Source organism: Helicoverpa zea, chromosome 14, assembly GCF_022581195.2.
Source record: "Helicoverpa zea isolate HzStark_Cry1AcR chromosome 14, ilHelZeax1.1, whole genome shotgun sequence".
Taxonomy (NCBI): Eukaryota; Metazoa; Arthropoda; class Insecta; order Lepidoptera; family Noctuidae; genus Helicoverpa; species Helicoverpa zea.
In genome coordinates, this window is record NC_061465.1 from 6,131,449 (window position 1) to 6,159,429 (window position 27,981).

Here is a 27,981-nt window from a genome sequence, read left to right on the forward strand (position 1 = left end):
TCGAAGGTCCGAGTGAATGCCGAATCTAGCCGAACGAGCGAGTACAAGTCTGAAGAAACTAAAATCTGTCGTACACTTTAGTGATGTAAATTTTGAAAAATTAACAAAATGATATTGTAAAACCGTAATAAGAACGTCTTATTTTGATTTCAACTGTATCTTAGTGATATTGTTTTGACTATACCATCCTTAACTTGTATTTCGTCGGCAAAGTGAGTTCAGTGCGAGTGCAAGGGTGGTAACGAGAAATGTGAAGCATCTATGAAGTTCAGGATTCTAAGGCCGTTTATTTTATACCTATAATAATGAGCGGACGCCCTAGGACCACGTCATTCGCCGAGGGCAGCAAATCCGTTCGAAAGACTTTCGATAATCAGCCACCGAAACCACCTCTTGGAGGCGTAAAAATCAGTAGTAAGTACCTACCACCTAACCATTCTTTTGTCGGCCATCGTGATTTCTTACGCCTGTGACGTATTTCGATACTGACAATTTTAAAAATGGCTGCAAACTGCCACAAACTCAACTTCTAAGTATGTAATTTACTAAATTTTTGTGAGTTAATCAATATCGACAGCATTTTATGTCCGCAGTATTTCAAAAATGGCCACAGGCGGTGGTTAAGCTCTGCCACATAAGCCTAGCGTATGACAGATAAATCGTGTCAAAATATCTATTGGAGGAGAAATGCGTCGTATTCTAGATTATCTCTCGGATATTTCGTAAACTTGTTAGTTCTACATTTTTGTTATCCATCATCATAAATCCATTTCATACATTTAGCATAGTTTACGGGAATTCATGTTTTATAGAAATAATTAATGAGTCTTTGAGGTTACTTGCTATCTATCATGACGTAATAAATTAGGGTTTTTTTGTACAAAACCAGTAGCTATTAATTACTTGTCGGAATTTGAGACGTAATTTTACTATTCCTGCGTATGGGTAACTTCATAGTTTCAATTGAAGTGGTGAGCTGCCATGAGTGAAGGGTCATCTATCATGCTGTTGTTCCACTTCAGTTCCTTTCGTAGTCTTCACTGTTTCAGTATTCTAGGTCTTATTCAGTGTGCTTCACGCCCTTGTCATCTTCTTGTTCATCCTTTAGCTTCTATTGTGTCTAAATGAAAGAAATAAGCAGTAGAGCAGTCTCTAGGTTGTTTTTTACACATTGTTGTATGAGGACTTTAATCCTAAAATAAACATAATTTTTTTGATTAATTTACTATACATAACATAATAAAGAGCATTTTTTAAATTGCAAATGTAAAAAGAAATAATTACCATGCTCATAAATACATATAGTGTCTATACCAGTTGTAAATTAAAACATAAGATTTTTAGTATTGAAGGTGCACTGGTAACTATGTATTTAATGTTGTTTTGAATGACCTGGAGATAGAACTTAAACATGTAATCAATATGATGTTGAATTTTCAGAAAACAATAGTAGGTAATGTCTGGTATTGAAATTGATAGTGGAGTATGATCAAATAGCACAAAGGAAATAAATAAAAGCAATATTGTAATTGGTTCAACAGCCAGTTTTATCCTTGTATAATAAATATGGAGGTACAGTCCTTAAACCGTATGTATGAAATGAGTATGAATGCCTATGGAAGAAAATGATTATCTTTCAAAACATTTTACTTAATTTTTAGGACAAATTAACCTGAATTCTTACCATAAAATGTAGTTTAATCTTCATAAGATTGTTCAGTTCAAACTTTTGTATTGATAATCATACCATCTTATCATTTAAATTAATTTAAAGGAAATTTTTCAAATTATTAAGTTATATTGAAATCTATGTGGCCAGTCTGCTTCTGCAAGGCCTTAGTTTTTTTGGTAATAATTATACTATGTAACCTCGTTTTTTATGAATTGAGTTGATTGCTTTGGATGTCACGTTTATTATATGAATTACAAAGACTATAAAAATCCAAATAATTAATATAAAAACTGTAAAAGAACTCTTCTGCCGATAAATAACCAAGTGTAGAGAATAGAATAAGACTGTTCCGCTAAGACTGTTTATATGCATTCCAGTGATTGGCTTAATTCAGGAACCAAATTCTATTTCAACTCCAAAAAACCTCTTTTTGTTTTTTTGGAATATTGATTTACTAGATCTTGACATTAATTAATTTTTATTAATAAAAAACCTAATTGGATCACATCAGAATTGCATTACATAATATTTAAAAAAGTTGTATCAAGAAATAATCAATAATCTAGATAATTAAGAATTCTAAAGATAACCTACTTTTTCCACCACTGTAAGCAATTTTAATATTGGAACTCAATATACCTACCTGAATATGATACAAGTTTAAATATTCATGTGCGCTATTTCCTTAATTTAAGGGGGCATATAATAAAGCACAAAATTGAATTAAGTTTTTGTAATGACAATAATGTTGGGACACCTCAACAATAATGTCAAATTGTATATAAATAAATATTATTGTTGATTTCAAATTTTGCACTGTTGATTAATTATTTAAAAATTCTTTAATACAATATATTGAATTCGGTCAGAGTGTAGCAAAGGGTTTGCATAGAACTCAGGAATTGAAAAAAATATCAAAAACAAATATTCTTACAATAGGCCAGTTTTTATGTTCTGTCACTAAGACCAAAAAGAAAACTTAAATCATCAAGACACTTCCCGTTAAATACACATTAACATAAAAGTGTTAAGTAGACATTCATAACACATTGAGTAAAAATATGAAGGTTATCTATTTATTGTGTAATTAATTGCACCCATAAAGTAATGATAAAAGCAGAAAAGATTAAAGAAACAATATGTTTCATGGATAAGATCCCTATGCCAACTTAGTATCAATTTTTTAAAGAGGATGTAATAAGTTGCTATAGTATTAATCACAATGTGATTTGATATAATATGTCTCTTACACAGTGTGAAAGTTGTGACTGTGTCGGTCAACACTGTTTACGCGTACATTAGACGAGACGACCGCGATTTGTGCATTTTTAGGTGACAAACAACCTTGACTATGCCATTCGAGGCGTATATTATTTTACTAATGACTAATGAGACAAGATCAGATGTTTTTCTATCATATTTTTGCGTAAATATCATTCGATAACTGTAATGTTTTTATTTTTATTAACTTGGAAACAAACAGTATCAAAATGCTCAAATTGATCAATTAAGTTAATATTAGCTAGGTAGGCAGTGACTCAGTGAGTAATTTATGTTACCTGCAATCAGGAGTCGATAAGTTTTATTTGCATCTGAATATCACGTTTAGTTATTAGGTATTAGCCAATTGTTGACGGTTATCAGTAGCGTTATCAGTGACTGTCGTCGATCTTGCTATCTCGCGGTCGGCATGACCGCACCATCCTGTCATTCGCGGAAGAACCGTGCCAACGCACTCTCGGTTTTCGAGTTGCCTTTCGCTCGGTCCGTCACAGTCGACCGACGTGGTCGCCAGAGCCGGTGCATGTTGCAAAATTACCAATTGGTTCGTTAACCCACTTCCTCAGTGGTGCGCCGTTGCGGCACCTATCCGGTACGCGAGTAATTTGAAAACAATCTGTCGTTTTGTTCGATACTTACGTGCGCGTGTCAAATATTATACAGTGAGTAACAGTGACTTACACAGTTATATCATTTACTCTCGGTTTGCGATATGTGGAACGTGATGTGATACATATTCATTTTATATCAAGATTATTCAGTGAAAAGGTCAATGAGAATGATAGTAATCTGTGCTGTGCCCCTTGTAGAAGACCTTTTGTTGTGCAGACAACTCTATAAAAAACAATGTTACGACGCCGAGGGACTTACACTGTCAACGCTGATCCTGACAATCGGCATAGCAGAGTGAAACCGGCCGACCCCCCCTCGTTGGTTGCCAAAAAAATAGGTAGGTTACAATTATTTATCACTGGAACTTTATGTAACGCGTCGTAAAAACACTGTTAAAGGCTTGGGACTTTGCAACTGTCAAAAATATTATCGGTATAAGATACACATACGATACACCTTGAAATCTTATTGGTATCTTGATAAGAAAACTATCTAAAGAGTAGTCAATTGCCACCTAGTATGTAGGTAGTATATTGATAACTTAGTGGTTGGCTTCCTCTTTTAATCCTTCTGTTATAATTAAATAATAGAACAATGCAGTTGTTTTGAATATGATCCGACATCGGTATGTTAAAGTGCGTAATAAAGATCGCTGTTTTATTTTACTGTTGAAATACAAGTCATAACTACTTATAATAACCGCTAACCTCTGAGCCGAGATATCAAATATCTAATCATTCTGTAATTAACTTACGTCGTTCCAGGGATAAAGGTCATTTCCCAAGTTAAACTAGATGAGATGATGTGGTACGCTTGCCGTTACACGACTTCGTACATATTCATGGAACGTATTAAGAGAAGGTGTTTTAGTTAAATGCATTTTGTGCCGGCTGCTAACACTAATACCATAGTTACTTAGGATTTACCTATTACACGTAACCTATTAACTAATGGTTTTTAGGTTCCGTCGATAACTAATGAAGATAAAGTGACGTACAAGGTAATATGACGATTAAAAATATTTTTATAATTTTAGTCACTTTACTGGGTACAAAACAATAAATTTCATCACGATATTTTCACATAATTCTGATAAGATAGTATGAAATATTATGTTCTAGAATTTTAGAGGGAATTTGGCAAAGGAGTAAACAATAATGTTGTAGGTACCTGTTATTAGTAATTCAAAACAAGTACAATCTCAAATAGTAAAGTCACGCATGTCCTTTGTGTACTGCATCGCTTATTGTTTCTAGCGCACGCAGTAAGAACAAAGTATTTCATGTAGAACCAAAGCAAGACATTTGATTATTTCCTCATAATCAAGCCAGAATGCGCAATTAATTCAATTACTCATAAAAACGTTAAAATTATTTGTGTTCCATTATGATACGCGCACAACACATTCTGTATTGTCCTTTCTTGGGCGAGAATTTGTAAACAAGAGTATCGTCACTCACAGCCATGGTCTACCTTGGAAATGCGCCCAAAGTTAGCTTGCTTGATATATCACAGCGGCATAATTAGAAAAGCGTCAACAAATTATTAGAAAGCCCTGTAACTAACAAAGCAAAGTGATGATGTTATTATTCATTAGTAGAATGTAACAGATGCATGTAAAGAAGGTACGATTTCAAACTGTACTTTGGCGTGTATGTAGGCAGTTCGGTGGAGTTTCTTCGCCTCCAATTTTGTTTTTGATTATTTTGATGCAATACTATCGTGCGTTGTTATTTTTATCTTATCTACATTTTCTACATTTCGTATTTAATTTTAAATTCAATACTTATGCAAGTTTGATTGATAGCTTGAAGAATATTGTTTTTTATAAGTTAGTAATATGTAGATTGTTTTTTTAAAAGTTAGGAGTTATGCTGTGTACATTGAACTACACGCCACTAATAGTTAATTGCATAAACTCATTTCAAAACACTTGTTTTAGTAATGTTGTACATCAGGGAACCGTCATGAAGTCAAACAATATTTTAAATACTTCTTCAATTATTCAAAGAAATATGGGTATCAGTAGAAATATAAGTAATAAATAATAATTATGTTCTCTAATACAAGTAATGAGACGCCAAGCTTAATTGTATCTAATGCGTTCCAGCTTATATTAAAAATAAAAAAATATATAACCCAAAACTAAAATAGAACCACTCAGTGATTAGTGTCAGTCCACTTGCTCATCAATTTGAATTGTATTAACACAAAAATACCATTGACAAATATAGTCCACGGGGTTGTTCCAATACAAACATGAGGAGACTACGCAGCTTAGTAACATGAAGGCGCATTTTATTATAAGGTGAGCGATGCGTCATAAAGCAGGCACGACCGGTTCCCCCATTATCCGCGGTTAGTCTCTTGCGACAATAGGGCCTTGGTCGAATTCAGAGACGGAGAGCGTGCGCGTTAAGCGTAAAGAACCGCAAACTCGGTGTCGCTTTACAAGAACAATGGTGTTGTGCACTCCACATACGTGTAGTTAAAAGCAAGCTTGTTATGCGCACTGAGAGTTTGCATTATTCTCGTTAACGAATCCTCGTTTGTTGAATCCGATAAAAAACTTAGCAGTTAATCGAAACTATTGCTTTAGTCATCAGATCAATTGGTTGTGGTTTATGGTTATTCTAAAGAATTATTAGTTTTTTCTACTTCTGCGTAGCCTTTTCCCAACTATTTTGGTGTCGGCTTCCTACACATTATATCACCAACGCAGGGTCGAAAAGTTTGAAAATGACTTGGCCAATCCCTTGTTTCATTTGATCCATCCTTCGAGAGACACTGAATTGTGAAGTCTTTATCCATTTAAATTTTAAACTGCTTAAAACTTTCCAATCTTGTTTTTCTCTTTCTTTCATCATTCAATAATTTTATAGCTAAAATTCTGATAACAATAGTTTTCACTTTCAAAAAACATGTGCAAATCGGTTGATATGTTTCAAAGGTATTGATGTCTCTTTTGCGTTGGAGACTGTATCCATTCAGCGCCCTTGGACGAGATTTTCCCAGGCAACACAATAAATCAATGGTAGCACACAAGTGGAAGCGTATCGAATGATAGGTGCGCGGTCCCGAGGCTCTTCACGTGCAGAGAACCCAACAAACTCCGCCGAAAGTTCTAATCCAATTGCCTCGAGTCCATGACAACCATAATTCTATTAGCCAGCCTATGTACTTACCTGTTGGCTGTAATAGTAATTACTTACTGTGTTTTATCAAATCAAATAATGTAAAATATCCCACCTGCAATTTTAATTGCATGATTGGTGATTAAAACAAAAAAATACGTCTCGTAGATTAGTAAATAAAAATAAAGAATATGAATTGAGACCTCAAATGAGACATTTATTTCTATAGTAATTTTTACCTGATATTGGACAGTAGTTTTTGGAGCAACAATGACGACTGGCACGATCAGAACAATTTCTTAGTCTTGCTGACCGTGGTTATAAGCGGTTTAGGTACCTGTTTCAGTTTGATTTATGTATTTTACACTATATTAGGTGTTAATTTAAAAAAAACAATCCGTTATGAGTTAAGACAGTCTTCAAGAACAGTGCGCCGGTCGTTACCCTGAACTCGTGTGCACTGTTTGATCTCGATGTTTTCCCTAGAACATTAACCGTCTTACCACAAAAACTTTTTAACGTCAGTTTAAGACTTGTCCAAAAAAATGTCAAATTATGACGTTGACATATGGTTCATTTTGGAACCATATTTTTTTTAGACAAGTGTAAAACAGTGGTTAAAGTTTTTGTAGTAAGGCCATAAATGTTCCCAATGCCCCCGTATCACGGAGAATAACGTCTTTCGCAGCCTCTCAATCGCACAAAAGCATTCACGATTTGTTTTAATTTATGTACTTTATGGCCAAGCCCACCAGTCAAAAAAAAATGGTATGAAGAGTTTTAGCACCTATAAAAATGTTTAGGTCATTAAACTTATCTGACAGATAATTTCATACCAATAATGTTTTGGAACATCACTCGAATTAATCAGATTAGATAGAGAAGTACAATGAAACAGCTCTAAAAATCGCGACCTGTTCTTAGACACGTAGTTTTCTTCTTTTGTTCAAAAGAGAACTAAGAAGGTATTCTGTGGAAAATGGATTGTGTGTACATAGTACATACATACTAACTGCAATGTTTGTGCATTATTTTACGACGGCTGTAGGGCATGTTAACTTCGCTGTAAGGGGTGCAGTTTAATGACGTTTTTGACGTTTCATTAATTGTGTTTACATAGGGAACTGAACCATAGAGTGCACTAGTTTGTCGTTTTTATTTTGTGTACATAGTCATTTAAAGTTGAGAATTATTTAGAGTTCGCTATGGATGACGTCACATAAAATTATCACCGGCACTATAAAAAGGTAGACACGCGCGCATGCGATGTGATACTGATAGAGTTCAAATGCGACAACAATAACTGCGTGTTTGTAAAAACACGCAGTTATTGTTGTCAAAAATATGAAAATGATTTAGTTAATAAATCATTTTCATATTTTTGATATTCTTACATAAAATATTCGTAGGTGTCTAGTCATATATTAGATGCTATATTCCTGGCATTAATTAAATTAATGGAGTAATAAACATTCTCATAGTTTGATATGTTAACGGAAATTTGGGTGGATTAATGAAATTAAGTTGTATCAAAAGCTGCCATTATAGTTCGGCCATTCAGAGAATGCGTTCCTGACACGTCGCGATTGAACTGACGACGTAACTTTGCAATGGCGTTGCAGTTACGATAAAAATATTTTTGCTGGTTGTTTACCGTTTTAACAATTGAGGAGCATTAAAACAACATTATTATATCAATAATCAATGAATGTAGTTACGTCGTCAGTTCAATCGCGACGTGTCAGGACCGCATTCTCTGAATGGCCGAACTATAATGTGTAACACCTATGTTCGGCCATTCAGAGAATGCGTTCCTGACACGTCGCGATTGAACTGACGACGTAACTTTGCAATGGCGTTGCAGTTACGATAAAAATATTTTTGCTGGTTGTTTACCGTTTTAACAATTGAGGAGCATTAAAACAACATTATTATATCAATAATCAATGAATGTTATTACGTCGTCAGTTCAATCGCGACGTGTCAGGAACGCATTCTCTGAATGGCCGAACTATAATTAAAATTTAACATTTTGACATACACAATCGACTCCTACTATTGCTTTCTTACTTCTACTGAAAACTGCGTTGAATTTTGAGTACCGGTTATCTGAAAATAGTGGGGTAGTTATGAACTTGTTTTCATAAAGATATTCATATTTTCATCCATCATAATATTCATGACAGTTAGAATTGGCTGGAGAGTATTTAGTCGCGAAGTTTGAATTAGCACCACATGCTGTAGTGCCGAGGCTCGACCTCTACGGGGCGGGGCGGCTGTTTTAGTCCCCGCGCCTCCGACCGGCAGTCTACCACTACGCGCGCTCGCGTGCGATCCTCTGCCAAGCTGGAGTGTTCCGCAGGGCCGGTATGCTTCGACAACTTAGGAGTTTCCGAAGGGCCCGCCACGGTGGCTGTGCGCCCCGTCGGAGAGGTGGCCGCTCGGTCCGAACCATCCCTACTTCGGTTACTTGATACGGAAAAAAGTGGTCAATTAAGCCGTGCCCGTGATCGTCTCTCATCTTTCTGTAAAAAACTACGGCGCACCATCAGTGAGTGATCGCATAAGTCAATAAATACATCTTCTGTTTTGCCGCTGTGAATTTGTGTATAGACATCTCAATCGGTGTAACAACCACGGTTCTCGTTTGCATTCATCACACCCAGTTTTGCACTATTATAAATTTCGCGGCCAATGTATCGTTGCATCATGTATTTGTACTTTGTGTTCACCACCAATGTTCTAATGCTGCTTTTGTGTTTTGCTGCGACTCGCAGGCGACGTGGATACTCCTAAAAAGAACGAGCTGGCTTCGGAAAAGAAGGCTGCGTCCTCGCATCGTAAGTGTTAGATTTCGCGCACATTAGCTCGGCTGTAGTGCCACATGATTCTGTTTAGTTATTTCACCACCATTTTACATTGGAAAAGCGAGAATTCTCCAGTCGCTGACAATTTCGATTGGAGGATAACCGCATTTTGACAATAACAAATCATTCAATTTTATCATTTCTTGTCTGTGTTTCTTTTGTATTTGTCCTGATTGTTGATGTTGTGATGTTTGTTAGATCATATGGGTTCTCGTCTTTTTAAAATCTATCTTCCTAATTAGGTTTTTCTATTAATTAGTAAGGTTGTGTTTGGTATTTACTTACAAAATTGTGTGTGGGCTTGCCGAACGATTGATATTAATTCTCACTTCACGTTTCAGCCGCTGGGTAACATTAAACCAGATAAAGCAATGTTCATACCATATGAAACAATAATATAATCATTCTTGTGGCAAGGGCTTATAAAACACATCTGTATCAGTCATATTGGTGAATGCATACCTCACTTCATATTACCACTCTACATAAGGATTAATAAAATATGGAGCTAACAATGAATTGACAAACATTCTCCTATCCCACTGAAAATTGCTTGATTTGATTGATAATATTGACACTAAATTGAGTGATAGAATTTAATCTTAATTTGTGATCAGCGAACATTTTTAAAATTGTCATTAATGCAAAAAAATACTTATTATTATAATAATGTCAAGTACGTATTTTACACCAATTTTTTATTAGTATTTGTAGATGTTAGTTACAGATATTGTATTATTAGATAGAAGAACCCAGATTAATATGCAAAGGCTTTTATGGGAACACGTGAAGAGGGTTTTATGCATTGACATATCGTTTCCAAATAAAGCATATTTATCGTTCAAATAAAACAGCGCAGAAATTAATGATTATAAACATGTTCTATTCTAATAATGTAAAGAAATCCTCCCTTAATTTTGTTCTATAACGATATCAATTTATCGAAAGTATAAAATACGAATGCATGTGAATCTGGGTTCGTAATTTATTTTACCTCCAGTAGCAATTCAATATTGTATTTTGTGACGTCCCGTTTATTACGAAAGCCTTGATTATATTAGAAATCATACTTTTTATTTTTATTAAGGTAATCTGGACCTATAGTTTTGTCGTTGTGCTAGATATTTAAACAAAACTTTGGAGTATGCTCCATATACGTATATTCAAAGACCGATCAACTGCAAGTTGTTATATGTACATATTATAATTTTTAGAAGAAATAAATGATACACTTGTTCATTTCATCTAGAACAGGGAAGCGGTTGACGTGCTAAAAGGATCTTTCAATAAAAAGGTAAACTTTTGTCTTCATTCAATCATCAAAATGACTCTTCCCATTGCGATAAGGATGAACCAAACACCAACTGACTGAAACCTAACCTCCCCCTCTTCTATCTGGAGCTCAGTTCCAGGGCAGTAGTAACTTTTAAACAATTCTGATGCTTTTAAGGGATACCATTAAAAGCGCTACGAAATAAGTTAAACCTTGGGACTTGACGGAAGTTTCTTCCAATGGATGAGTCCGATTAAATCTAGTAACTGCGCGGTTACATCATCCTATCGATTAACTCGATTAAATACGTAGGTAATTTACTCACCACAAGATGTCCACAGAGACTGCAAATTGAGACCAGGGGCATCGATTTTAGGGATTATCGTAATAGCCCCGAGACATTCTGGGTGATGTGATAGACCTTTTCTTTATACAATGGCAAAGCTCATGGCACAATTAAGCCATCGGCTAACCGTTTTCACTGGAAGCTGGTGAAGGCGCCGATGCGGCAAGGTATTGGTCCTCTCAAGTCACTATGAACCCTACGACTGATTTGCAATTTGTGTGCTATGACGCGTGGATATTATGAAGATAACTGCGCAATCCATCTCATCATCATCATCCACCGATGCACGATGTTTTCAGAGACGCTACTGTAGCAAATAAAAGACACTTTTCCGCAACAATGATCAATTTTCATCTGACGCTATTTTATCAGCACTTAAATTTATACTCCAAGGTGTATTTTATTTGGTCCCTAGCTGTCAAACACAGCTTTGACTGTGTACATTCCGGCTGGACATCTATGTAGAAATCCATTAACTTGGCCTCCGAAACAACTTTAAACTGTCTTCATAATATTGGGTTATTTATTTCTTACATAAATTCACATGCAGAGCACTTTAGGTTGCGGGCATAAGCCAGTTCGTATCACTTAATGAGCACCCGACTTCGCGATCCCCTTGCTTATACATTTAGCCGGAAGAAACAATAATTCGACATTAATATCTTTTGTTTTTATGACGTTCATTTTTTTGACAGAAATATCTTGAGTAATAAATATGTATTATCGATACAATTCAAGGTTTTATATCATTTCAATGGAAATCAATTTAACATTGTAACAATAGAGCAAAAAGTAGAGTATTCAGAACCATCTAAAAAATCTTTTGTGGGACTAGCTAATGTTGTTACTTGGGTGGTTGCGGAAAAGTCAATTATTTTCCGTATTGCTTTACTTCCTGTTAATGGACACGTGAACGTCTGCAGTTGCAAACTGCGGCGAAACGAACCTTCGTCTTTACTTTCTAATATATTTATGCTCATGTTCTAAATAATTCACACTAGCACGCTACGCGTTACCGTTGGCACTCTATTATTAAAATATGAACGTTGTTAAAATTGAAAGATTGCACAACGTGTGACGTTGCATTGTTAACAGTGATAAATATAATTTGTTAATATAACCAGTTTATGATATTTCGAAGCAACGACACCAGTTTAATCGCACAGAAATAGAAATATACTTATTGATTTATGTATTTGTAATTATTTCAGTCAAATAGGAATAGAAACAGTCGTAAAAATGAAAGTAGTTAGATAAAAAGCTGATAAACAAGGGTGGAGTGCGCTTAGGTTTACGTCAATAATAAGGGTTGCTATGGGTGTGGCAGGGCAGCACATGCTCCGAGTTCTTTCAAGGTGGGCATGATTGATACAGTCCATTTGGTGCTATTAGTTTAGTACCAATACACATACTAGGTGCAAGCAAACTATGACGTACATACATGAGTTCATTTATTATGTTAAAAGCCTGTCATTTGAGAATTGAACGGTTGCCTTAGAAATTTTTAATCACTGCAGTCAGCCAGTCGAGGAAATAGCTTCCTATAAAGTATTGATCAGCGAACCTAATTGGTGAAGACCATTACCTAATGTTACATTTATTAAGCCTAATGCTAAGTGTAGTGGAGAGGTCAGCTATTTGGCCTTTTTATACAGGCTTAAAAAGCGGCGGCTTTAATAGCCATATTTGTAGCTTTTGGCGCTCGAATTTGCTGTTCCACAGAAGTAATGTGCGTTTTCTTGGAATAAGCGATGGTGGGTGGCCTTTTCACTCAAAACCCTTAACGAATACAAAAATGATGGCTTGTTCTAATCGCGCACGTAGTTACTTAATGAGATACTGTCATACCACGCAAGTAACATCAGCTAAAGACTAAAAAGACGACGTGTCTTCTTTTTGTTCAAAGTTTATGTTCTTGTTAGCAAAAATCTGTTCTGTAAGTTTTCTTAACGCAGCCTAGATACATTTTTTTTTTATTTTTTTTTTAGATTAACAATTGCACTTTTGTCATTAAATAAACACATTCATGTCTTCATAAATGTTGAAGACAGTTTTGTTACTTTCACGTTGCAACGGTGAGTAGCTACGAGACAAGTTTTAAATTCATTGACAAGTGAATGTGTTTGGAGAAGAGGATTTAAGGATTTAGTCATGTCTGATTAGTGGCTGTTGTAGTAGATGTAAAGTTTGACCACATCTACTTCATTAAGGTTAAGTCGTATCAACAAAAACGGGATAGGTCACATCAAATATTTGCCAATTATGTCGTAGACCGCAGCAGACTATCGAGGTCAGGGATTTTATAAATGTACCTACGTCAGAATTTTTCGCTGTAATCTAATTTAGATTTGGACGGCATTAAATATACAATATCCGGTCACTGGTTTATGCTTCAGGATTTATAAGGCATCTTTTTAAGTACCAATATCTATGTGGCTTAACGAGTCTTAAGCTTTTATTGGCGTTATCTTATCCCCATGATAGTTTAAAATGAGCAATTCAAAACCACCCATGATTAGAAACCTTTTCAGATTGTGTCAATATTTTCAAAAACGTTGTTAACATTAGAATCCAGTTTAACACAACTAAAGTTGAAGTAGAAGCCTGTATCGATATTTCAATTAGCTGGTACTAATTAAATGACGAAGACGCTAACGTTTTGAAAACAACGTACGTTAGTATATTTTATGAAATAGATGTTTAACTCCATAGTTATCTTCGGCCGTTCAGAGAATGCGTTCCTGACACCTATCAGTTAGTCACGACTAGTGATGGGCACAACATAACACTGAGTTCGTTACCGTTCCTTCAAAATGAACCGCCGCATTATTTTAAGATTATTTTCGTTTTAAATTGGCGGAATCATTTGTTTTATATTTTAGTTATTTAAGTGGAAACCAAAAAAAGGTAATATTCATATAATAAAATTGTTTTATTTATTCTTTGTTACAAGTACATTGAATTGAATGTGCGAACAGAATATTAATCAGACTCCGATTTGCTTGAGGAGGTGGTGTCTTCATCATCATCTTCGCCTACATGTATAATTATATTATTATCAATAACAGAATCAATCCTGATATCTCGGTCTAACAAAAGCCGGGTAATCAAATAAAAACAGATCGAAAACACTTGAAAAACGTGGTCTATGCGCACGAAACGACAACGGACGACTGTTTTAGCGTCACAAAATGGCGGCCCATAACGCCATTTGGGGTTACCATTTTTAATCTAAGTATAAAAATGCGGTTTGGTCATAGTTTTATTTTTATATTTCATAAACGTTATAATTAAGTCTTATAGTCCATTATTTTCCAATTCTTAAAAAGAAAATCAAAACGTATTATTTTATATTATAACTGTATAAGAACAGATTACGATACTTGCCTGTTATTTTTAGCACAGCACTACAAAATATAAACCGCTGACATAACCTTGTAATAGCGCAGTATAGATTTAGAAAAATATTGTTTACCAAGTTATTTGACACTCAGTTTGGCACAAAATTATAACATTCATTGATTATTGATATAATAATGTTGTTTTAATGCTCCTCAATTGTTAAAACGGTAAACAACCAGCAAAAATATTTTTATCGTAACTGCAACGCCATTGCAAAGTTACGTCGTCAGTTCAATCGCGACGTGTCAGGAACGCATTCTCTGAATGGCCGAACTATAATGAGTTCATACACGTAGATATTCGGATGTTATTAGAACTTGTAAGATAAACAATTGCAACTAGCTAGTCCTGTGAAATGATGAACATTATATAGTTACTAATGATGCAAAATATGCTGTTTATTAACAGTTGCTTTGTTTATATAATGTACCTACGCATTACGTCATCGAAATTGACCTCAATTGATGCTTTGATAATCTAACAGTTACGAGCGTTAACTTGATAGCATACCAGAAGTTGAATGTTGGAATCAATGTGGATAAAATAACTGGATAATTGTCTCTCGATTCTGTGATTCTCATTCATAGGTCTGAGTAGCTTTGCAGCAAGTCGTGAGTGCAGGTGCTTCTGCACAATGCACAGACAGGCAGGACAAGTGAGGCATTGTCAAAGCCACACAAATCTATATTATCTATACTAATATTATAAAGCTGAAGAGTTTGTTTGTTTGTTTGAACGCGCTAATCTCAGGAACTACTGGTCTGATTTGAACAATTCTTTCGGTGTTAGATAGCCCAATTATCGAGGAAGGCTATAGGCTACTTTTTATCGGGTTCGTGCAGAGGTTCCCACGGGATGCGGGTGAAACCGCTGGCAAAAGCTATAAATAAAAACTGGTTCGACGCGTATCTACTAAATGTAACTGCCCAAAGTCATTTAATATCAATTACTAGATAATAGGGTTGTTTCCTAGTATTCATTTAGTTAAAATTAAATAAATGCACCGAAAGTTCACAAAACTAGAAACACGATAAGCTATATTATATTATTTATAACTGACCATATATTTTTTAATTAATTTATGAAATTTTAATTTTGAGCCTGTGACGTCACGCCATTAAAAACGACGAGAAGAGACCGATGACGTCATCCTTTCTATATTTGACAATGACAAGTATTTGACAGTGACAGATATATCGAAATAACCTCAGAATTAATGCTTTGTTGATTTGCTTCTGTGAAGTTCTGTGTGTTAATTGCATTTAAGTGATACAACTGCTAAAGAATTATGGAGAAAGGATTTATGAAAGCTGATAGTTCCAATCTGCCAAGAGTAGACTCTTTTATGGTCGCTCAATTCTTTGCCAATAACCAAGATTTTTATTCAGCGGTACGTGGATGAACAGTTTATTTAGAGCACTAATGGTCGTATTTCCACAGTCTCGCACAACACAAACCTTGTAGACATTCATTTAATTTAAGTTTTTTGAAAAAGCATCAAATCTTTTCGAACGCGGACACAAACATAACCTCAATATAAATAAACACAAACTTTACGTTTCTTTGCACCATTTCATTTTTCCGCGTACACAACTCAAAACATTTGAGGTATTTTATTTTTGTGCAAATGTATAAAAATAATCTATATGTATAAAATATTATAGTTTTTGTAGCTATTTTATAAAAATACATTATTAAAATTAAGAAATCCATTAGTTGGTATGTTAGTTTTTTCTCGTTAGATGTGCTTTAAAATGTAAAGGAATGAACAGAGAACGTTGACGTCACAGTCACGTGATCTAGCGTTTTCTGAGCAATTTTTTAAGACAAATAGAAAAACATGTAATACATAAAAAATAAAAAGATTTGAGACGAAAAATGAAAGAGAGGGTGATCTTAAAATTATTTAGAAGCTATCTAAATAGATTTCCGAAAATTGGAAACAACCCTATTTTCGGAAATTTTTAATTTTTGGGTATCGGATTAATTTGCAATATTAGCACTTTTTAGTACAATGACAAGGATGGAGGAGGATGATTGTAGAGGAGGCCAAGAGTCTTGGCCGCCTCTACAATCTTGGCCCAAGACCCACAAAGGATTGTAGAGCCAACGGAAGTCAAGAAGTCAAGTACAGTGACAATAGATTTCGTTGATACACTCCACCTATTTTCTGTTAATTACTTATTCTAATTTGGCTTCAACACCCATTATCAGCTTGGTATACGTATTTCGTCAGTCTCGTAATATATGTAGATGAATTGATTCCGGAATCCCAACCGGCATCCTGAAAAAAATATCGTAAATATCGTCAACACGTAATAAGAAGTTGTGAATCATTTGCTACAACATAATCAACGTCATAAAACCATCATCATAAGAACTATTGTTTTTGTTACCAAGTGCGCGCATATTATAGGACGTGGCACATTACAGCAGCACCGCAACAGCACGGCTCCACACCAGCATTTAAGTTGTCATTCAATTTAGAGCATTAAATCGTGTATATTATAATATATTTCGTAATGTCAATATGAAAAAGCCAACGGCGAGCAGTCAGCGTGCTTGCCGCTTCCACACAACTCGACTCGCCGCCCGCGTGCTGCAAGCGAGCGGTCCTCATGCGTACAGCGCGCCGACGGCGTGCTAATTGCCCGCCGACTCCGAGCCGGCAGCGAAACAACGTCATTACGTCGTGTTCAATCATAACATCAATCATAATCGTCTTAAAATAATATTGAGTTTGCGGTGACAGCAAGCTTACACATCGCGGCCGGCGCGCGGACGGCGCGCCGACGGCGAGCGGACGGCGCGCCGACGGCGAGCGGACAGCGCGTGGTTGGCGCGCTGTCCGCTCGCCGTAGTCTTAATTCGAGGCGACGCCGTGCTGCAGCCGTGCTGTTGCCGTGCTGCTATAATGTGCCACAAGCTTATCACCGATGTCAAATTGATTTCCGCCAAAGTGCGCATTCAGTTCGTGCGGCTCCTGTCTAAAATCTATATTTCGCCCACTGTGCTTGTATTCGGTGCTCTGAAGTGAGGCGCCCAACCGTAAACATATGTGCCATGCGTTTAACCCTGTGTCGCATGCCGCACCTGCTCTTTTATGCTAAACGCTTCATATTTAAACGTGAATCCCAGGGTAAATAAATGACTTTGTTTCTTGTTATGAACGAGACCATCGATCGGTCCAATTGTATAGAAGAGTTCGCTTCTGTCTGACTCAGAATTTCGGTTTTGCCTTAGATTTACACAAATTATTAAATCTTATAAAACCCAACCTTACATGAACCCGACGTATGTATATGAAATCTGTGTATAGTTATAACGTCGAACTGATAAATAGAAATTCTGATTGCTCAAAAACAACTTGCACTTGACCGGTTTTAATTGTCTGTGGCCTTGTCACGAAAAGTATCTAGATGGCCAAGATTTATAAAAATGATTTATTTTTAGTAAATTGTTGTTCAGAAATCCTAAAAAAACGTTAAAAAACATGATGGATGATGTAGGACGCTTTACATTCAAACTATATAATAATTCGGAAATGGAAGGTCAGTTTCCGGAATCAGGCGATCGAGTAATTTTTCCAGAATCTTTTGAAAGCATTTAAGTCGTACTCAGAAATTAACCGGCACTTGGTTACTTTGTCTCGACGTAAATTACAATGATACGTCCAACTCCGCTCACGCCACCTATTTATTACCGTCTGTGAAATGGATTCGTTTACGTCACCTCACCACTCAATTGCATTAGAGAGGCCATTCAAATTGTGTTAGATTTTCTTTTTTACAATATTGCTCCTTCGTTGGCCAAACTCTGACATAAGATCTGTTGGTACATAATTGGAAAAAATATATATTGTATTTTTCTTAAAGTCCTCTTTACAGCGTTGTTAGCTGCAAACAATGAGGAAAACTGTGTCTCAGTAATGAGTTTTCAATAGAAATCATATTTCTAATAGTATACCGATTTCGCAAAACTGTGTCTCAAATGAATTTTGATCGTGTTTCAGGCAAGGACGGCTCAAAGGTGACGACTGTGGTGGCGACGCCGGGGCAAGGCCCCGACCGGCCACAGGAGGTGAGCTATGCTGACATGAAACTCATCGGAAACGGCAGCTTCGGCGTCGTCTACCAGGCCAAACTATGCGACACCGGCGAGCTGATTGCTATCAAGAAGGTGCTCCAGGACAAGAGGTTTAAGGTAAGTTTAGTGCTTATCCTTCTATCAAATTTTACGAAGGTATCGCAAGATTCGTTGAATTGATAGACGATTGGTTGGCCTCGGATGGATCCAATTAATAAACTAATCCGCAATAGGCAAATACAATGTGTTTTTTGAAAATCATATTAGTCATAATAATCACTTTTTATTAACACAACATTTTTTATTTACTGAAGTGTCTATTTGGACATTGGTTATTACTGTTTGGCCGTTGTGATTTACTAAGTACTTTTTACGATTGCAGAACCGAGAGCTTCAAATCATGCGACGACTGGAGCATTGTAATATTGTCAAATTGAAATATTTCTTTTACTCCAGTGGAGAAAAGGTGAGAATTTTGATATAGTATTCATTTTATACCTATACTTATTTATTTATGTGTCTAATCATTTTCTTACATAATTTTAATTTAATAGTAGTTATTTGGATCTAACTTCTGGTTTGGACCCATGTTACTATGAATTCCGATACATGCCGTTTTGACAAGAAGGGTCTGCAAACTAGAAAGGAGATATCTCATTTAGTTTATTTATTTGGTTTATATTTGTTTTTTCCCCATGACAGCTAGTGCAGATGATTTTGTTCTTCTATTTGTTTATGTTAGGTCTGTGCTGGTAGATCATGTTATGAGCCCCATTTCTAGGTGTAAGATGTTGGATCCCGAATTTGGAATTATTCAAGTAATATTCTAATAATGTTCTGAACAAACTCCCCTCGAATTGATATGAGACATCTCCTTTGAGCCCTATTTCTGCAATTTGAGTAACTGATTTACTTACTGTGTATTTTGATGTGATCTAGTTACCTATTTTAGTTCGCTTTATTAAGGGTGTATTATTTGTGTGTTTTATTTGGGGGAAGGCGGCAGTGCCCGCAGCAGTGAGCTCAATGTTAAACGCAATGCAGTCTCTTGATGTCGCAGTACGTTTATGAATCAATTAGATTGTTGCGCTAGTGTGCTAACGCACAAATTAGGCCTTCCAATTCTGGCTATGGTTAACAAACAATATTTTTTTTTGTATAAATATTTAATTTACAATTGATTTTAAATTAACAAGTAATGTTAGAGAAAAGTATTGTTCGGTAACCGTGAATGGCCCACAAACAGTTGTGTGCATACATGATTTGTTAAGAGCAAGTCTGAATCATGTCATGAGCCGTAATCTTTCAGCCATGAGCTTTTACATCTGATCAGGTCGATGCCCACTATGTTCTTCCATCATCATCTCATAAAATTTAACTTGTTCTGTATTGCGTCATCTAAGTTGTGTTATATGATTCTAACTGATGCTTGCTTGATACATTTTGTTTTCTTACAGACAGCTTTAGTGTTACATTGCCATGTACGTGATTTATTTGCACTCGCCTGTGAAAGCAGAAAAAATATCTTCGTAACGCATTATTCACGCACATTAAAAATGTTAAGAATGTTTCCATAGCATCTGGTGAAAACAATCAATTAGATCGAGTGTTTATGTTTAGGGTAATGTCTGTTCTAAAGTTGTCCTAAATATCTTTACACGAGAAGTATTTCAATTTAATCGAAAACCAATCGGTTGTGTAATGTATTAATGAAAAGTCGTGTATCGTGCTTAGTATTCAAATGAACCTTGACTTACCATATAGATACATAGAAAGGACATTTAAACAAAATTAAGATCCTCAAGGCGAATATGCATAGCTGTGATAGACGTACTTGACCAAGACGCACGATAAGGTCAGGTACTAAACTGATTTGTACAGATCATTTCCAAAAACATACATAAATGTTTTTATGTGTGTATGTATACTATTTTAGATCACAATGTTTTTCGCGTGTGTAGTTCAAGGTTTGACTTTCAGCAGTAGATATCTGAGTTGTGTATCACTAGAGCCAAAAACCTTTGGACAAAGGCCAACTTTGAAATCTACTCGCTTTGTTAAATATTATTTTTCAACTTTCCCAACTGAAGTTTCGGAAAGCTCCAAAAATTTGAAGTTTAAAGATTTCTTCCTTGCACCAGTTTTCGTTTAATGCATATTTTTCCAAAGTGTATTTACATACACAATGGAAAAGTATTTCAACTGTGGTAGTTGTGTTTTTTTATACCTTAACGTATTTTTCAATATTTGTCTTGTCTTACTTTTTCGTAGTAAACGATGTTTGCCTCATATATTATTTTATCCCTAAAGATTTTTCTTTCTTTATCATTCCTCTACGTATGAAGCATTATACAGAATTATACAACTTGCAATTTCTTAACATAATCTCTCATTGTTATTTACAAAAGCATCGCTAGGCAAAATTACTTTAGGAGCAGTTGAATATATTTTTATATAAATTGTGTTTTAATTTCTGCTTTACAGAAAGACGAAGTGTACCTGAATTTGGTGCTGGAGTACATACCCGAGACTGTGTATAAAGTGGCACGTCATTACTCCAAAGATGAACAAACCATACCCATTAGTTTTATAAAGGTAGCACTATTTACATGGTCACGATCTATAATTACCTGACTTTGTATTATATGAGACTAATATATTTCGCTTTCAACAGCTGTATATGTACCAGTTGTTCAGAAGCCTCGCGTACATACACTCGTTGGGCATCTGCCACCGAGACATCAAGCCACAGAACCTACTCCTTGATCCTAAGACCGGTGTACTCAAGCTTTGCGACTTTGGTTCGGCGAAACATCTTGTTCGCGGAGAGCCCAACGTGTCCTACATCTGTTCCCGATACTACCGCGCTCCAGAACTCATTTTTGGCGCCATAGATTACACCACTAAAATCGGTAAATAATAGTTAATTAATTCAATTATTTTCAGGACAGTTTACATCTTGGCTTATTTTCACGTCGATATATTGAGTCGCAATAAATAAGACCAATATTGTGTGTTGAGATACAATTTTCCTAGCTGGCTTTTAGTGGTCGGAGGTTATGCAAGGCCAGTCACACTTGCTTACGTATGGAGTTTAATCGATCTGCGCAGTAGCTAGTTAGATACAGACTTCTAAACGACAATGTCTGATATGGATCAACAAACGCGATTAGACTGCTGAATAGTGTTGCAAAGATGTGAATAAATTGTTATCTAAGTCTGCTCTCTGATACAAACTATGTACCGATGTTATCGATGTAAAGGGGATCCTTTGTACGATTGTCACTGGTAATGATTGTGTTCTTTATCGTTCCCAGCAACAACAATGCTGCGTGAATGGCATGACTCTAACCTTTGGTTTATTATTCTTCGAAATAAATACTCAAATGAATATAAAATAACATTATGTAGATGAATTTTTAAATATGTTCGTTATAATTCTTAGGAACGCAGATCAAGTAGCTCTTATGTCCTAAAGTATATTTATACTATTCAAAGGATTCTTTCTTCTAATGTCCTGTATTTAATAATTATTTATTTTCTCAGATGTGTGGAGCGCTGGCTGCGTAGTAGCAGAATTATTATTGGGTCAGCCAATATTCCCAGGTGATTCTGGTGTCGATCAATTGGTTGAGATCATCAAGGTAACATTATTTCCATTACATACCCTGTTTGAACTTCTTTTTTTCTTTTTACTTATATTTACTTCTTTTCACAGGTACTAGGTACTCCGACACGAGAACAAATTCGAGAGATGAATCCTAATTATACAGAATTCAAATTCCCACAAATCAAGAGCCACCCTTGGGCTAAGGTAAAGTTGTTTCTCGTATTGTCTAAGTATCGTTGTGTGTCGATTAGGAAAGTAGGGACTGGTTGAATCTTAAGTAGTTTAGAATCAACAGAAAGCCATAAATGTCGTGGTAATCAATATCCATGGCAAGAAAACCTTGTCTTATAACAGCACGCAGACATTATCCTTCATTTATAATATTAAATAGGAATTTGTCTAAGCATAAAATTAGTAATGGCTGAATCAGTTTATGAAAAAAATATCTAGCCAAGATCAAACTGATAGTGTCGTAAATCATAAAATTAATTCCTCTTGTTTGCTAAATAATAAATTATATTAGCATTTTATGAAAATGCAATGTCGAGGAAAATCGATTTCTACGTACATATTTGGTATAATTAATTCATAACTCATTAACTAAGGTAGTATTTACATTTCGGCTTAATTTTTCAAAATCTTATGTGATGGTTCTCAGTTCCAGCAAAAATGTTCTCTGCTGCTCGGGAATATTCAACCGGCTGAATATTTGGTACCAACACAGCACTCTCTAAATTATGGAGTACAAATCGTTATTTCTTTAGATTTATTTAATATTTTTTATCGGTATATTTTGTTTTCACAACTTGAGACGAGAAATCGGGTAACTACTATTAATTTGTTATTATGTTTTAGGTTTAAATATGTAGTTCTAAATACTTGATCATAAATTCAGGGTAAATAAGTGAATAATAACTATCTTATCGGAAATTGTGCCCACGTGCAATTTAAATTGACGCAGCAATTTACCAGCTGTCGGAATAATTATTACGTAATGGAAACATTCAATAAACTATCCCAGATCATTTTTATCTTGAGTTCAGGGGGCATTCGCGTGATTCATTTTATATTAAATGATGATTCTACGGAAGCGTTTGAATTGAGTGTCGCTATCGAGGAACAAAGACTTAAGAGTTTTGAGCACATTTTGACTACTGAAAGTCAGTTCAGCAATCCAAACTAATATTATAAATGCGAAAGTAACTCTGTCTGTCTGTCTGTCTGTCTTTCTGTCTGTCTGTCTGTCTTTTCCTCACGCCTAAACTACTGAACCGATTTGTGTGAAATTTGGTACAGACATAGTTTGAAACTTGAGAAAGGACATAGGATAGTTTTTATTACAAAAAATAAAAAATAAAATTTATTACGGACATACAGTGCCATCTATTGGTCAAATGTCGAGCTGTTCCTATGCTCCGTAGATAGATGGCGTTAATCGCGCAATGGTGTCATTACACGTGTTCGGTTCATGTTATTGTTTTAATTCATCCTGCGAGAGCGGGAACTTCTCAAAAATCCCGCGAGATCGGGAACTATGTGGGTAAAACCAAAAATCTGCCGGAAGTCACTATTCCACGCGAACGAAGTCGCGGGCAAAAGCTAGTATAGAACTATAGTTTAGCAAAACGGGATACATGGGATTTTAGATCTTGGTAGATTCCAGAACGTATAATTGAGCATGAATTTATAGAATCCTCTTTCGAATATCACGTTTCCATCGTATGCATTCTGTGTTTAAATATGACAGTCGTTATGCGTAATAGATCATATGTATTATAAGATCATGATGTGTCATTCATAATTAAAAAGCGCGCGTCATTGCAGTTCATGTTGGAGCGTTTGTCCACGCCCAAGTCTGCCACTGACCACCAGCGCATCCGAGTAAGATACTGCATTGCAGGATATCTAGATGCCTTCATTATAATACTCACACTACAACAATACTTATGTCTTTACAGTCAAATGCTATCTACAATGCTTCGTACCAGGTTACAAAAAATGAAGACATTTAGAGTAGATTACTTTGAAATTGAAATTAGCCTTGGCATGAGTTGAACAGAATGCCACATACAACTAATCAGTTGAAGCTGTCTCTTATTGCAATTTGTTTGTTGGTGTTCAGTGTGCATTCGTATTGTGCGACTCTGTGCCAGTTTGTTTTCCACATTGTTCATGTTCTAAAAACATTATTTCAGTTTGGATTTTCTAATAATACGCAGGGAGGTTTTGTGATCTGACATCAGGGGACAATCAGAAACTTTCTAGTTTAAATGAGATCTACATTGAACTTGTTTAGGGGAATATGTCATATAACTTTGCGCTAATTTTCCACAGATAAATCATAGTTTCGATTATTCGCCTGAAGTCCTCGGTCACTCTGTAAACATTCCCCTGCAGGAACAAACTTACAGCGTGGCATCAGCTCATTATTTCTGTTATTTAAAATTAATTAGGGATAACTAAATCATTTCATCGAAATCCAGTGATTGTATTCTAACCATTAACATTGTAAATACTCTTATTATACTTCTCCGTGTGTACTGAAAGGATTTATTTCAGTTGCTAACATATTAAACTTTTCTTTTGAATTAGGATTTAGTGAACTTTTGCCATAACAACTAGGTAGGAATTTATGTCGAGTGTAAAGGTGTCACATAGATAGGTGAGAGGGTACGTCGTAGAGGTACTGTTCACGTCAAATAACTTTGTTTCTCTGATGTCGAGTTATTTCATACAGTTGTACATTTTGACCGTACCGCAGCTTGTAGTCACTGGTAACCAATTTCGAAGGAGCAAGTGTATTTGACGTGATCTGTATAGAGCCATTACACATCCATGCAATACCGCAACTCGGTTACACTAAGTGCCGGGCTATAATATTTACGGTTATTATAAAATAATTTTGATTGAATTTTTCATACCTGGCAATACTGACCTTGATGTGTATCAAGTAGTTGGTATAAGAAAGAATTGGTTCGCTAAGTGTTTGGTTGTGTGGCGTGTGCGCAGGTGTTCCGCGCGTGCACGCCGCCGGACGCGATCTCGCTGGTGTCGCGGCTGCTGGAGTACACGCCGGGCGCGCGCCTGTCGCCGCTGCAGGCGTGCGCGCACAGCTTCTTCGACGAGCTGCGCGAGCCCGCCGCGCGGCTGCCCAACGGCCGCCCGCTGCCGCCGCTCTTCAACTTCACGGAGTACGAGCTGAGCATCCAGCCGTCGCTCAACGAGTTCCTGAAGCCGCGCGCGGGCGGCGCGGCGCCGGACGCGGCGGGCGGCGCGGCGCCGGCGGACGACGCGCCAGGTACTTGCTCGGCCGAGCCGCGCGCGTAGGCGGCGGCCGGCCTCTAAGTGTGTGTGTCGGCAGGCGAGGCGGGCAGCAGCGCGGCCGGCGCGTCCTAGGCGAGCCAGTTCACCAGCGAGAGCCCCACAAGCGACATAGTGATACTTACTTTCGTGTTGGCCATCGGGAAAATTACATGCATAATAGGTGTTTTCGGCGAGTAATCGTGTGATACTGTAGTGTAATTGTCGATAAAGCTTGAGCTGTCGTAGTCGGTAAGAAGGGTAAATCCGTTGTAGATTCTAAACCGTCGCGATGTGATTACTTTGTACTTTTGTAAGCTCAAATTGTCCCCTTATGTACATACCTTATATGCTGAGTTTGAATGTTTATTTAGTAAACGACAGATAATTACCGTCTGGATAAATTGTTTTGTTTTATTTTCATTTTTAATATCTCGTCAGATTCTGTCTCTTTTTAAATGATTTTGCTTATAATTGTAGCCTTAATGTACTCGGTGTGAGACGTTTTTATCATAGAGAGAGGTTAGTCACCTGTTTGTTTCACTTGAATCACCTATCGAGGGTAGACACATGATACTTACCTTGCTTGGGCCGTGTAATCAGTAGGGATGACATATTCAGTAGTGTATTAGAGTATTTATTGTTGAAAAGTATCACTAACTCAACAAACTTTTACGAAGCGTATGCCTAGTGTTATTTCAACGATGAAACTTAGCAAACGGAATATTTTGTTGCAACAATAGTACGCATTGTAAATTTTTATAACTAGCGTAAACTGATCTCTCAAGATAATTTATAATAATGATATGATATCTCAGAATATTTGTATAAACAATTCAGAGGATATAAATTTTAGGATGTACTACACATATATATTTGTTTTCGGCAACTTCTATGTTAAACATTTTTTGCTGTGTATTTTGAATTATCCAATGCTGGATAAATGTAATGTACCTATTTAATAGCACTGTCGGTGTCCTAATTATAACGACATAGTTTTTGGATAATATTGTATTCTATATTCAATAAATGATATTTCTATTATATGAAATTTGTCATTGAGAACACTATGGTTATTAGTAGTCATTTATGAAACGATGTTTAAATAATGGTAAAATTTCATTGTCATAGTTTTAAGTAATCGAGTAATTTCATTTTGCACTTCGATTTTGAATACAGTTACAAATTAGGAAAGGTTTACTAAACCTCTAAGTATAGTCTAACAAAATCTTTTCTTCATGGTGTAGAAGTAGCCTAAACGCAAAACTTATTGGTGTAATGTCGATTACCTCTTGCACCACTATTTAGAGAAAAACCTGGTATTTAAAAATTCAGGCAGCTGAAAAGCACGATTTTGCATAAATAACATATTTTAGTCTTATTTGGACCAACTCATAGTAACACTTCAGCTTTGCATGACAATATTGATTCAGAGAAATAATGAACTAATCAATATTTCAGTTTACTATTACATTCTCATTATCGATAATTTTAAATGCTTAGCTGAATCGATTTAACACTTATTATCCTGTTCTTTAGACATAAACCAGGGCCCCGACCATTAAAATAATTAATTATAACGTATCATTTATTGTGTACCATGTTACGACAGGACAGGACTGAGGTCGGTCTTTCTCCTCGCTAACTTCGCGGTGTTAGGTAGCCGTTTCTTATTGCGCCGCGTGCCTACCTTTGTGAAAGATCGAATTCAGTGAAGTATACCTGTTTTACTTATAAATTATTGTATTTTAAGAAGAGCGCTCCGCGCTTCGCTTTGAAATCACATAATAGTGGATGTTAGTTTTTGTCGTTAAGGCTATTGATTTGCTGGAACACCCGTATAATTCGTGTAAATATATTATAATTATCTTTATGGTACGACTCTTGAGTGACGCGTGGCGGTGCCGCGGGAGGCTCGCTCGCAAGCGGCGCGTGAGTCGCCACCATACCGCACCGGACTCAGTAAGAGACAGTAGTTTAGATATTACATGTATTTTATTAAGTCTATCTATCTAATATGAATTTTGTAATCGACGTTGCTTCTTAAGACCTCTGTGTAAAAAGTTATAAGACATACTAGTGACCTGAATATTTGAAGCGATGTTATTAAAATCTTTATCCCACTGAATTCTCACTTTCACGATTTGCGTGCACATTTCAACATGAGAATTTTCCGTAAAATACATAGTTCGAAATGGAGTTATGACTTATTATATAAATTATTTAAAGTAAATTTTTCTTATTACTGTAATAATATTAAATTTAATAGTGAGTGAAATTTGTATTTTGTTTTCATATTTGTTTTACTGAATTTAAATACTTCATAACCCTCATATCGTTGTTAGTTATGAATGAAAATAACATAATTATTAAAAGTAAATAATTAAATGAATAGTAA

At 35.9% G+C, this 27,981-nt stretch overlaps 1 protein-coding gene across 5 annotated transcripts; it reads left to right on the forward strand.

The window, feature by feature from the left end:
* On the forward strand, positions 1-27,981 carry LOC124636251 (glycogen synthase kinase-3 beta). 5 transcript variants are annotated; one of them, XM_047172241.1, is made up of 11 exons: positions 1-414; positions 9,477-9,539; positions 18,600-18,790; positions 19,056-19,139; positions 19,673-19,732; positions 21,158-21,268; positions 21,348-21,585; positions 22,220-22,317; positions 22,392-22,487; positions 25,293-25,581; positions 25,645-27,981. In XM_047172241.1, the coding sequence occupies exons 1-11, from the start codon at positions 306-308 to the stop codon at positions 25,677-25,679; spliced, it is 1,374 nt and encodes a 457-aa protein (XP_047028197.1). In that variant the 5' UTR covers positions 1-305; the 3' UTR covers positions 25,680-27,981. The 5 variants fall into 5 exon arrangements, with proteins under 5 accessions (XP_047028197.1, XP_047028198.1, XP_047028199.1 ...); XM_047172242.1 differs by lacking the exon at positions 19,673-19,732 and having other exon boundaries at positions 2-414; XM_047172243.1 differs by lacking the exon at positions 9,477-9,539 and having other exon boundaries at positions 2-414.

Coding starts and splice junctions, on each gene's coding strand:
- LOC124636251 (XM_047172241.1), top strand. CDS start 306: ATGAGCGGACGCCCTAGGACCACGTCATTCGCCGAGGGCAGCAAATCC. Junction 415..9,476: donor TGGAGGCGTAAAAATCAGTA/GTAAGTACCTAC, acceptor TGCGACTCGCAG/GCGACGTGGATACTCCTAAA. Junction 9,540..18,599: donor GAAGGCTGCGTCCTCGCATC/GTAAGTGTTAGA, acceptor ATCGTGTTTCAG/GCAAGGACGGCTCAAAGGTG.